Source organism: Panthera tigris, chromosome A3 (assembly GCF_018350195.1).
Source record: "Panthera tigris isolate Pti1 chromosome A3, P.tigris_Pti1_mat1.1, whole genome shotgun sequence".
In the NCBI taxonomy this organism is placed as follows: domain Eukaryota; kingdom Metazoa; phylum Chordata; class Mammalia; order Carnivora; family Felidae; genus Panthera; species Panthera tigris.
In genome coordinates, this window is record NC_056662.1 from 1,676,378 (window position 1) to 1,688,971 (window position 12,594).

At 57.1% G+C, this 12,594-nt stretch overlaps 1 protein-coding gene across 6 annotated transcripts in view; it reads right to left on the bottom strand.

Moving 5' to 3' along the window:
- Positions 1–323: 323 nt before the first annotated feature.
- OSBPL2 (oxysterol binding protein like 2) overlaps positions 324–12,594 on the bottom strand; it is a 36,939-nt gene continuing 24,668 nt past the window's right edge. For 5 of the 6 annotated variants that reach the window (XM_042979982.1, XM_042979983.1, XM_042979979.1 and 2 more), the window contains 8 exons: positions 11,798–11,980; positions 10,085–10,192; positions 9,388–9,477; positions 6,901–7,024; positions 5,369–5,497; positions 4,227–4,350; positions 3,293–3,383; positions 324–1,530 (listed from right to left, as the gene is read on the bottom strand). In XM_042979982.1, the coding sequence (XP_042835916.1) occupies positions 1,428–1,530; positions 3,293–3,383; positions 4,227–4,350; positions 5,369–5,497; positions 6,901–7,024; positions 9,388–9,477; positions 10,085–10,192; positions 11,798–11,980 (952 nt within the window). In that variant the 3' untranslated portion in view covers positions 324–1,427. The remainder of the gene's footprint in view (positions 1,531–3,292; positions 3,384–4,226; positions 4,351–5,368; positions 5,498–6,900; positions 7,025–9,387; positions 9,478–10,084; positions 10,193–11,797; positions 11,981–12,594) is intronic. The other variant, XR_006215331.1, reaches the window with a different exon arrangement.

A 12,594-nucleotide genomic window follows, 5' to 3' on the forward strand; every position in this document is an offset into this window, starting at 1 on the left:
GGATTCATCTGCAAGAAGCTCTTAAACTGCCCGAAATACTGTCCTTTTAAACGTGTCCTAGGACTGTGCCCTTCGACGTTTTCAGCTCGCCCGCCCTCGTGGACAGCGAACCCGCCTACGGCCACAGGTGCATGAGGTCCCCATTCGGACGACCAGATGCGCCACGACCCCGTCTCAGAACAGCGTCAGAACCGTAAAGCCTCGCACACCTCTGCCCGTGGCCAGTGGCTCCGCTCCCGTCTCCGTGGGGCAGACGCTCGGTTCCACCCAACACCTTGACTTCCGGTTTCCAAAGCTACAGAATCAAGGCTGCAGAACAAGTATTCGCTTTTAAAAGTGTTTTAATGACAGATGTGACGTCGAAGCCCGGACACACAATGACGGCAGCCTGCCACCGAGAGCCCAGCACTCCATACGGCCGCGTGAGTGCGTGCACGCTCAGCAGACGCTCTCCGTTCAGAGCTCCGCTGAGGCCTGCGGTGTTGACACTTCTACAGAAAGACAAGAGCCACCAGAAGGGATGTTTCTAGGATGGACACGCACCTATTTTTTGTTAAGTAACTTTAATGACACGGCCGTAGCGGCTGCTGCTTCGGAGCCTCCCGCAGGGCGCACCTGCCGTAGGCACGGCGACCCTCTGTGACGTGGGCCTGGCCTGCAGAGGCCACGAAGCCCCGGTGACAGAGGCGGGGCCCCTTTCGAGGCTGGCAGCAGCCTGGGGAGGTCCGTCATGAGTCTCGAGGTTTCCGGCCACCCCAGGCTGTCACGGTAATGCTTCGTTTCGGACAGTATACGATTGGTGATTAATGCAAACCTTGCTCTCCGGCAAAATACTATTCAAGTAGTTTTAACTTAAATATTTTAAAAGAAATCTTTACATTATTGAAGACTGGTAAAAAATACAGAATCTGACAGCTTTCATTTCATTCCATCTGGCGCTCTGAAAGTCTTCACTTTTGCATTACCGTAATCTAGGAAGCAACCCCTGGCCCCGTAAAGCTCCTCGAAGGGTTACTTTCAAGATCCGTCTTCCCCTGTTACTGGTTCAAATGCACAACAGTCTCAGAAACCCTTTGCCACTGAGTTAAGAGGAGGGACACGGGGGGACTTAGAACTAAGACCCTTCCTGGTTACTTACTTCCGTTATGAACTTTACAATGAAGAGGGCGCTGTAACAAGCCGGGCTGATTCCCGTCACGTGAAGGGACGGCAGAGGATTGTCCTTTTCCGCCCTTAATGAAAACATGATGATCCCATGTGAAGCTTGATGAACAGTAGTAAAATGTTTGGCGATCAGAAGTTAATTAGCATCAGATCCTTGACCGGGGATGGTGCTGTCTCCACGGACACAGTCGCTGGAAAAGCTGGTTTCTGCCGTGACCACTTGACGGAGTCCGGTCTCCGGTCCTGGGGGCCACTCCGGCCCCTCAGTAGATATCTGGGCAGCGGGAGAAATTCCGCTCAAAGTAGCCCCCCGCATACAACCAGTCGGGAGCCCCCGTGTGTGGGTTGCTGCCTTGATGAAACCACCTGGAACACAGAGGACATGGTCAGGAAGCACGTGGACACAACCTGGCTCGTGTTCCCTGCAGGGAGGCCTCACCGCATCAGCACGCGGCTTTAGATGCAGCCCAGGGCAGCAGCCGCGGCTGAGAGTTATCGACCACATTTTCTCTCGAATGCTGTCCCCGCGAACAGCCCAGAGTGGGCTTCGCCAGCAGACCCTCAAGGCCTTCACGGAAACACGCTAGGCTGTTAGCGGAGAACGGCCACTATCCCTTCCGAGGGAAGGACGGGCACAGTGCTGGTTCCTTCCCTGGAAGTAGGCCCGGCGTGTCTAACTGGGGAAGGGGACGACCTGTGGGCAGGGAGGCAACGGGGCCGCCACCGCGGGCACGTGTGTGGGCACGTGCCCTGGGAAGCCCCCCGGGACCCTCGACTGCTGGCGCACATCCTGAAGACAACTAAGGACCTGGGGCTCACAAAGTAGAAGGAGTCATCTGAGGACCAAATACCGCTACTTCTGCAATGTATTTTTTAAATCGATTCCTTAAAGACAATGAAGGAGGGTGGATGCTTTTCAAGCTTTTTCTGGAATGAAGCCAGTTCCAAATATCGGAAAGACTGAAAGCGCAAACTTAAATCAGGTCGGAAGCCCGAGCACAAAGAAATGGTTTTAAAAATGTTAGTCACAAAACAGCCACAGGAGGCGATCGTGACCAGGCCTAGAAAACAATGCCTACAGCGCATCAAGCTTGATTGGAAAAAACACTCAGTGAACAGCTCAAGGCCACCCCAAGATTTTTTTTAATTGTTTATGGTTTTTTTTAAATTTATTTTTGAGACAGAGAGAGACAGAGCATGAGTGGGGATGGGGCAGAGAGAGGGGGAGACACAGAGTCAGAAGCAGGTTCCAGGCTCTGAGCTGGCAGCACAGAGCCCGACGTGGGGCTTGAACTCAGAGTGTGAGATCATGACCTGGGCCGAAGTCAGATGCTCCACCGACTGAGCCACCCAGGTGCCCCATGCACCCCAAGATTTTGCTAGGACTAACATTTTAACGGACATATGTTTTTAATTATGCTCAAGTATTACGGTACTTACCCGACTGAATCCTCACCGAATGGGCTGTTTTCACGTAATTACGACCACTGACAAACCAACCGCGCTTTTCCGGTGAGACAGCAGGAGGCCCCGGGCCCACAGGGTCTGCTCCCTGTCTCTATCTGTCTCTATCTATCTGTCTCTGTGTGTCTGTGACCCTCTCACCTGGTCTGAACACAGGTGTGTCCCCACCTGCGATGCCCCTGGGCACCGCTCTCCACACCCTCCCTCCTATCCACACTACCACGTGGGGCCGGCCGGGACCTATCCGGCCACCTGTGCCACGTGGCAGGTGACGTGGACAAGAGCAGCCTGCAGCAATGTCAAAGGGCGATGGCTGAACACACCATTCCTTCCAAAGCACTGCCTTTCCACAAGCTGTGTCGTCCTCCAGCTGGTGGCCTGGTTCAGACTACGGTTTGTTTTAAACTGTGTCCTATTTGAGAGGGATGCTCAGGGTCAGATGCGCTGTGGGCAGGACTGCCAGGCCCGGGTCGGAGGGGACCTGTCCCTGCACTGGCAGGGTACCTACTCACCTTCGGGGACGCTCGGCCCGTCTGTGTCCCGGGACCCACGCCAGACCCGGGGCTGCGGCCCCGCGTTAATGGGACCCCAAAATAGCTTCTGCTCAGCCACAGGTGCACGTGGGGCCCTGGCCACTGCCCTCTCCCAGCCACCGAGGCCTCACCTGGTCTGCCACTCGGCCTCCTGCTTGGCCCGTTCCCTCCGGGCCTCCCGCTGCTTCTCTTCCAGCCGCTCCTTCTCCTGGCTCGCCAGATCTGGGGGCCAAGCACACGGCGTGGGTAAGGACTCAGAGTCGACGGTGAGGCTCCCGGCTTACAACCAACGGAGGCGAGGGTGGAAGGAAGCAGACAGACGCGGCAGCGCCCCCACCCCCAGACCCTAGGTGAGAAGTCACGCTGGTCAGAAACGTCGTCGTCTGCAAACCACACCCGGTCACGAGGCTACAGCAGCGCCCCGACCCCAGTGTGGCTGCGGGGAGAGGCAGGCCTTTCCCCCGTACCGCAGGAGGGCGCAGCAGGGCTCGGCCGGGGCCAGCGGGGGCTGCTTCCCACAGAGGACCGTCCCGCGTAACCTGACCCTCGGGCTCTGCGGCCCGGTCCCGGGTGCGGGTGCAGACACTGGTCCTGGAGAGTGAGGGTCTCCCTGCCCCGTGCAGTCCCTCCACTCGACAACGACTGTGTCCACAAAACCCAGGACCGCTTGGGACGGCCCTCTGGCCAGCGGCCCACCGCACGGCCGACGTGGATGGGTGAGCCGGCGTGCGGCCGCTCCCTCGTCACGCGGAGACACCCACGGTGCGCGAGCAGCCTGGGCCCGGGATGCGGTCCTACACTGACTTTGGATGGAGAACACGTCCAACCTTGGAAACGTTACCCCAATTTCGCTGATAAGAACTGGGGGACTCGTGTTCCGCACCCGTTGTCCTTCATTTTTCTAGTAACTTAATCGTATCCTATCCACAAGGGGACTGGTCTGCAGCAGGCTGGGATTTCTAAACCTCTTCCACCACGGAGAGTGCGAGAGGCACTGTCCTCAGTCTCCCTGTCTGTCCACCTGCAGCACGGGCGCCCCCCGCCCCCACCGGCCCGCGAGCGCACCCATGTCGCCGTTCTCCATGCCGCGGATGTCGGGGCGCAGGCGGCAGTCCGTGGGAGCCAGGGTCTTCTCCATGCCGCTCTGCAGCTCGTTGAGACTGACGGTGAAGCTGGTAAAATTGTACATCTGGGGGGAGAGGCGCGGAAACCCGTCACCACGCTGGCATGTTTCCGCGCTCCGCTCGGCTAGGCCGCTCGGGGCGGCCGGGTCCTGGCCACTCCTGCCGGTCCACGCTCTGCCCCACAGTCCGTGCGGACGCAGCCCCACAGCTGCCCCGCCCGCCCCCCCCCCGCCCCCCCGGCCGGTCCTGGGAAGGCCCCCAGCACCTCCTCACTGTCCCGCACCTGCCGGCCCTCCAGCTCCACTCCTGGGTCCACAGACACGAACCACAGGGAGGAGGAACAAGTGTTGTTTTTAAGAGGAATTCCTGGCAAGAAGTACACCTTTGCCCTGTTGGGTCGAACTATTTTACACTCTGCTGGGAGCCAGCAGTGGCTGTGTCGAGGTGACGTCCGTGTAGGTGGGGGTTCTGTCTCCTTTTTACTGTGGTCTGGTAGGGTGATAGGAGTGAAGTAGACTTCACATGTAGTCCGTATGTTTTACGTATGAACGAGATAAGTAATGATAGATACTAAAATAACAGTTACTACACAAAATTATTACATTTATACAGTCACCCTCTATACTGCACCCTATCATACGGATGTAATAAGCTTATCATGTGCAATATAAATTATAAGCGTGATTTTCAAACATAAGTACCAAAATGCATTTAAGCATCTAAACCGACAAGTCGGGAAAATAATCTCTCAAAAGCAGTCTGGAAGCCCCTTTCAGTGAGACCCAGTCGGTGCAGGCCGCCTAGAGAAGGCACCGTGTGCACGCGGGGCACCTGTCTCACCGCGTGTCAGGGGCACGGCAGCACACCCACGCGACATGTTGGCGGAGCACTGCCTTTGCCCCGGGGAGGCCAGGCCGTGGCCGAGGCTTGACTGGGGCTCCGGGAGGGCGGGGAGCCCTCGGAGGCTCACTCTGAGGAAGCAAGGTCCTAGGCGGTGTGGACACGGGGCCGGGGAACGGCTGAGGGGTCTGGCCTGGCCAGGGGTCAGGGGTGCGGAGAGGGGCGGGGGTCGGGGGTACGGACCTGGGCAGAGTTGGGGGGCCGAGTGTTGACCCTCCAGAGTAGCTTGCTGCCTGGAATGACCTGCACAGTCTCCTGAACCTCGGGCACGGCATCCGCCACATCGCCGTCAGCTTTCTGGGAGCTGTCGTCCTGAAACACAGAACACTGTGGGCCGGCCGGCCGGGTGGGACAGCTACTCTCGGAGCGACTGTCAGGCAGGGCAAGATGGGCTCTCTGGTAAGGGAGAAGATGCCGTGATGTTCTCTTTGCAGGGGCTCCCCGTGCTGGGGCTCCCCCAGAGGGCAGGAAGTCAGCAGCACAGGAGTGCACCACCCCCCCGCCCTCCCGGGGAGACCACACACCAACACCTAGGGAGCCACCGGCTGGCAGGTGGGGCTGGGGGGCTGGGGGGCTGGGCCTTCTACAGCAGCGGCCAGGCGGGGTGCGGCCCTCCCCGGCCGGAGCCAGTCCCCACACGCCGCAGCTCGGCCCTCCGCCAGAACCGCTCACGCCGGGCGACCTCATGGACCCTTAGCACCTCTAGACTGAACCCCGCCTGCAAACCACATCTGAAGACAAAACGCAACCACCCTCACATTTCCCAAGCAGCGGGACCCGGAGAAGGAAGCAGTGGCCACCCCCGCGGCTGCTGCGGGAGAACGCGGGGACATGACGACGCGGCCTCGGGACCCTCCCGGCCGACGTCCAACGGGGCTCGGTACCGCTGGCTGCGGGCCACGGGGTTCGGTGCCAGGAGCTACAGAAGGCTGCTCCCGGGCAAGTGCTCACACAAGTCTGTCTCATGTCGAGTCACCCAGAGGACAGCGAAGCTAAACTAAGGCACCAAAAGCCACCCCTTCGGGCATTTCACATTCCAAGTCTGTGTGGTCTTCACATGGAACGTTCCTTTTGCGTTTTAAAGTCAAAGAGCACGTTGGAAGGTGTCCAGCAGCACTCAGGCGATGCCACAGGGTCGGACCACTGAAACCCTGGGGGAGGCTGAACGCCTTGGGCCTGGCCCCCTCTCTCTTCTTACCTCGAACAACCTGACCCTTCCTTTGAGCTACCCCTTCTAGTTTTAGCCCTGAGATCATCAGTATTCCAAAGCTCTGGGGGGAGAGTATCCTTGCCAAAACTTCCCAACTGTGGAATATATTACCTGGTGCTCAGAACTGAAAACACAGACATGACAGTCTTGATTTTTTAATAGGTCTAAGCTAACGAGGTGCTGGGAGACAGGAGGTTTACAAAGAAGAACCCGGAGCACGGCGTTCCCAGAAAGAAACGTAGGTGCACTTGGGCTCTGCCAGGCTTGGGGGACATGGCGTACCAAGTGGCCCCCGAGCCCGGCTGACGGCAGCAGCCTCTGCACACAGAGATGCAGGTAAACCGAGGCCCCGAGCAGCACACAGACGGACGGGCGGATTCCAGGCCTTCATCCTCTCCAGCTGGGACCCCACAGGCCCAGCAGAGGGAAGGCAGACTCCCCCCGCACTCGACTCTGAAGCCCTCCCCCCCTCGCGCCCCCCCCCCCCCCGGGGGCAGCACCTTACCGGCTGTGGCTTGCTCAGGTGGTCGCCTCTCCTCTCCCGCTTCTTGAAGGACTCGTACGCAGCAGGGTCTATTCCCCACAAACACTCTGTCCATTTTCCATAGATCATAAAGAGCTTCTTTTTGCTGTAGTCAAAGGGAATTTTAATTTTGCTTAAGTTTATTTATTTATCTTTAGTAATCTCTACACCCAACGTGGGCTCAGACTCACGACCTGGAGATTAAGAGCCGTGTGCTCTTCTGAGCCAGCCAGGCGCCCCATCAAAGGGAATTTTTAAAACCGTGTTTATAGCAATTATAAACCCTTCATCTAAACAGGCAGCACCTCGATTGTGACCGTGACCGTGGAGTACATTCCCATTCTGGTTTGTCTCCTTGTAAATTTGAGAACCTCTCTGGACAGAGGTGCGAAGAGGAAAATCTGCCTTTGAGGGTCCCCCCTCGGGCCTAATTTGCCAAAGCAGAAAGAAGATAAGGGCACAAGCCCCCACGAGTGTGGACAAGAAAAGGTGAGAAAAAGGGAAGGTTTCGCTGGAACCCACGTGCTGGTCTGGCCACTGCCCTTGAAATACATGAACCTCCAAGACTGTGTCCTTCCCTTTCCTACAAATCACATCAACAGCCCTCGCAATTTCAGCTGGCATTGTCTGCTTTATCTTCATATCCACAGATCGGATGCCCACATCAGTACCCGTCTGCTTGCTTCATTTCCTAACGACCTCTGGAAACTGTCCAGATCAACCACCAGAGCGCTTTGCCGGACTCCAAAAGGAACAACGCCAACAGCGCTGGACTGTTTTTTGTTTTTTCTTTTTGTCTTTTTTGTGTCTTCCTGCAGGGAAAGCACGGTGGCCACGCACCGCCTGGAGATGCTGTTCTGCCAGGCGTGTGACATTTCTGGGAGGGCGGGCACCCCTGCCTCGGGCTCAGCCCGGAAAGTGGCCACGCGGGGACTGGTGGGGGACACTCGGCCAGTCCTCACTCAGGACTTAGTCACCTTGGCCGACATATTCTGTCCCCAAGAGGCACGGCGTTAGGCAAGAGCTCACTCCAGTTTGGGATGGAAAATCAAAAAATCAGAACAGGGTTTGCAGACCCTCCAGGACGGTGCGCGTGGCAGTGAGGAGTGGCCCGTTTCTGCAGGCCCGTTTCACGCTGACCACGGTCTCTCTCTGGGTTGTTTCCACCACCAGGGACAGGCTACTCGGGGCAATGGCCGGTGCCCTTGTCCTGAAGAGGGCTGCTGTCCTGCAAGGTCTCTGAGCTGAGCCCCGGCTCACTTCAGTGGGCACGGCGGTCAGAGTCTAAAGTCTAAAAGCATCTGACAGGCTGTTTGAACAGGTGACTTTCTGGTACTCAGCAGCAGAAGAAACAGCACCCACCGTTTTACCCTGGAAACTTGTTTCTAATTAAAACATAGGTGGGGCACCTGACTAGCTCAGTGGGTGGGGCACCTGACTCTCGATGTCAGGGTGGTGAGTTCAAGCCCCATGTTCGCATGGAGGCTACTTCAAAAAAAGGAAAAAAAGAAGAAAGAAAAGAAAGAAAAGAAAGAAAAAGAAAGAAAGAAAGAAAGAAAGAAAGAAAGAAAGAAAGAAAGAAAGAAAGAAAGAAAGAAAGAAAGAAAAAGAAAATGTCTAGTTTTTAGGAGGTGGAAGGGGTTTCATGACATTATACAAATCCCAATTTCCTGACTGCGGAATAAAAAGTGAGAAATCGGAGGCCAAAAACATAAGATAAAATAACCCAAAGGTCGGGGCGCCTGGGCGGCTCGGTCAGTCAAGCGTCCAACTTCGGCTCAGGTCACGGTCTCGCAGCCCCGAGTCGGGCTCTGTGCTGACAGCTCGCAGCCTGGAGCCTGCTTCGAATTCTGTGTCCCCGCCCGACCCTCCGCCTCTCTCTGCCCCTCCCCTACTCACGCTCTGTCTCTCTCTCTCAAAAATAAGTAAACATTACAAAAAATGTTTTTTTAAATAACCCAAAGGAGAGAGAACCCCGGGAAATCTATTGGGAACTTCTGACCGTTTCTCTGGTCCAACATGTAAAAAGTCTCTAACTCCCAGAGTGCCACGAGCCGGCCCGTGGAACTGAGGCTCCCACTACGGTCTGAGTTGTGCCCGGCAACACGTGGCAGACACCGCTCCGGAGGAGACGCGTGGTCACGTCTTCAACCTCAGCTCTGTTCGCAAAAACGCAGCGTTTCCTCTCAGTGAGAGCACCTCATCTCCTCACGTCCATTTGATCAAAAGGAGTCAGACCCAGACCTCTCCTCCTCAGGAGAGGGCGAGACAGACCCCGGTCACTCACCGCCCGGAAACGACACTTAAAACTAACCCTTCGTCTCTCTGTAGACCCAGTGAGGGAGTGTCTTCTCTAGACCAAACAGAGTCATAATCTTTTCTAGCGTGAGCGAACGTCACTGGCACGCCCACATCGCCATCAAGGGGCGCACGCGCCGCCCACGGTGAGCCACCCGGACGCAGACCTACTTTTTGTCCTGGATGTGCCCCTCCACTTTGTGAAGTTCTTTTCCAAACAGTCCACACGGTTTAAAATGAAGCACACACTTATCTCCAGTTCTGCGGGAAAAACAAACACAGGCTTCCGTTGTACGACGCGAAATGTCTGGGAAAGGTGAACCGAGACACCCGGGTGGCCGGGGCTGGGGCGTCGGGCAGTGACCGCGATGGGCGCGGGGCACCTTTCTGGGGTGACGGAGATGCTCTGACACTGCCTGGTGGCAACGGTACAGTTCAGTAGATACGCCGAAACTCACTTAAATGCGTGAATTTTACGGTATGCAAACTGTATCTCAATAAAGCTGCTGAAAGACAAAGCCGCTATGTCACGAACTTCCAGGAGGAAGGTTCGCGGGTGGACAGAGGTCAGTATTTGAGGATGTTTCACGTGGGAATCCCATCATTCTTTAGTGTCATTTAAAATCTCAAAATCAATTCGCTACTGCGAGTGAAACCAAAACAAGAGGTGAGCAGGGGCACGAAGATGATGCCACCACCGAGCAGCACCATGGCGGCCACCCCCAGGCCTGGCTCTTCCCGCAGGCGCGCCGAACCCCGACGGCCTGAATGGCAGCCGGGAGCAGGCCGGAAGCGTGTCCCCGAGCTCACGGCAAGCGCGTCTGGGGCTCGGCGCGGTCTCCGACTGGCGCGCGACCGGTGCCATTACCTGTGGTTCAGAATCTCCACCGTCCCGTACTGCTCTATCCAGAGCTTCCCGATAATCACGTTGTGCACACAGCAGGTAGGGTTGGTCCAGGTGTAAGCCTCATTGTGTCTGTGAAAGATGCCAGAAAACACGCGAGTCAGACGCCAGCAAACAAAAGACACTGCGTGACCCTAAAAAGCAAAATACCAGACAGAATTAAGCCATAATTGCCTTAAAACCTGTGCCAGGGTAGAATACCGCTTTGAACTCCCTCAAACGGCGGCTATTTATTTAGCATTTGTTTGAAATTTATTTCTGCTTTCCTTTGTAGCATCAACAAAGCTTTCTACTTAAATGTCGAGACAAGTTAATAAGCAACAGGAGACCACCGAGACAAAGAGAAAAGGCCGTCCCGGGAAGCTGTCCACACGACGGCCTCTTCAGCCGGCGCCTGCGGGAGCCGCACGGCCCACACCCCGCCCGAGGTCCAGGGAGCAGCTCCGTGTGGAGCGCCTTCCCAGACGCCTTTGCTCGTATCCCTCATCCTCCCCCAGTGGCCTGACCCAAGGAGAAAAGAACCCCCACGGATGTGATGCAAGTTCGTGAGACCCGTGTCTGGAGGGAGGCCGTGTCAAAGAGCCATGATCAAGGGCAGAGACTAGCTCAAAGCAGAAGTATTTCAGGACAAGTATTCGGGGCCCCTCAAATTTCCAGGGGAAACTCAAATGCGTTCATCAGTAAGATTTGCCACTTTTCAGTTCTGCATGCCCCGCCCCAAGAAAGCACGGACCGCCGCAAGACGCACATGCTTCCCAGAAGTGGGGTGCCCTCACTGCACCTGGTGACCCCATCAGCCCTGGGTACACGGGGGTCAGGGGCTGGTATTCTCCGGCAACCAGCCAGGCTGGGCCAACGTGAAACAAAAATCATACCCCATGCTTCATCACGGCGGGCCACGGTTAGCAAGACGCGCATCTCAGGGAGCCTGCGGCACGCCGTGGCCTAGACTGGGTCTACGCTGGTTTTGCAACGTCCACGCGACTGCTAGAGATGGGCTTTTGCTTTGCGAGGTGTCCGAACAAACACCGGGGAGCGTTTGGACTGAGATTTCATGGGTGTGCGGGCAGCCTCCACGACGCCCCTCAAAGTCCCCCACCTCCCAGGTTTCATCCGTGTCTCCCTCCCACCCTCAAGCAGCGTGGTCCTCGTGACCAACGAGGGTTTAAGGTCAGGGTGAGGCCACCTCTGCGATGAGGTCCTAAGAGACACCGTGGCTCCATCCCCCTTGGGTCCCCAGCTCTGGTGGATGCCAGCACCCCGCTGTGAGCACCCCCCGGCCTCCCGCCAACGGCCACGGAAGGGGGCCTACAAGCAGATGTCCCACCAGCCGCCTTCGGCCCGCGTCCTGCCCGCCACCTCACGGGACCCCGAGCCAGAGCGCCTGCCACGCTGCCCCCCCCACCCCGGCCCTAGCCCTCAGAAACCACGTGGCAGAGGAGAGAGCGGCTGTTGTAAGGTGCTACGTGCGGCTCATCACCAAGCGGAAGGACTACCACAGGCAGTGACTAAAGCCATCCAGGTCCTCGGTGGGCTGTCCCAGACGCCCACATCACACCCAGTCCCGATGAGGGGTCTGGGGGGCGTTGCCTGTTCGAAGGAGTGTCTGCCGGGGGAAAGACCCTTCCGCTGGAACTCAAGAAAGGCGCCCGCCCGGCCCCCGGCCCCCGCACTCACTTGAGCAGCTCCAGCGTGATGGTGCCCCGGGGCTCGGCCTCCACGCTCTTGCCCCAGAACTTCAGCTTCGGGTAGATGGAGCCGTGAAACAAGAAGTCCTGGTGGAGGCCTTCTGAATAAAATGCACTGATGGGGGGGTGGTGGCTCACCTGCTCGGATATGAATCTGAATCCTAAATCCTCCCTAGGCACAAAAACAAGAGGGAGAGAGCACATCAGTGACAGCGAAATCCGACAAAGGTTGGCTCGGCACACCTCTTGGGGGAGCCCCGCAGCCCCTGGCCACCCTGAGTGACAGAAATATTCAACACTCGCTCTCTGACGCCACCCTTGGCCTGACACTGACCGCCCCCCCGCCCCCCCGACACTTGCACGTGCGCCCACCGCCTCTGGGCAAATCTGAACCCCGCATGGAAGGAGAAAGAGTGTGAGGGGCCTCCACCCACGCTGCCCCCAGCACGTGCAGGTCTAGAAGAAAACTCCTAGAGCCGGTGATTTAGACGCGGCCACCTCAGCCCTCGAGGGGCACCCAGCGCCCAAGAACCGCAAGAGCGGGGAGCTCGCGGCCTTCCCGAAGGGGGCCCTCCTCTAGTCCCTGCTAGGGCTCCTGGAAGTTCTGTGACGTGCCATGTCTGATGCCCCAAGATACTCCTGGGCCAGGAAATGGGATTTTCAGTACATGCTCTTTTTCAATAAAAATGTCAGTTTTTAATTGTTCCGGAACTGTGAATACACCTACAGTTGTAGTCGTTAAAAATTATAAAAGCTAAACCACATAATTACTAACTTAACTGGAAT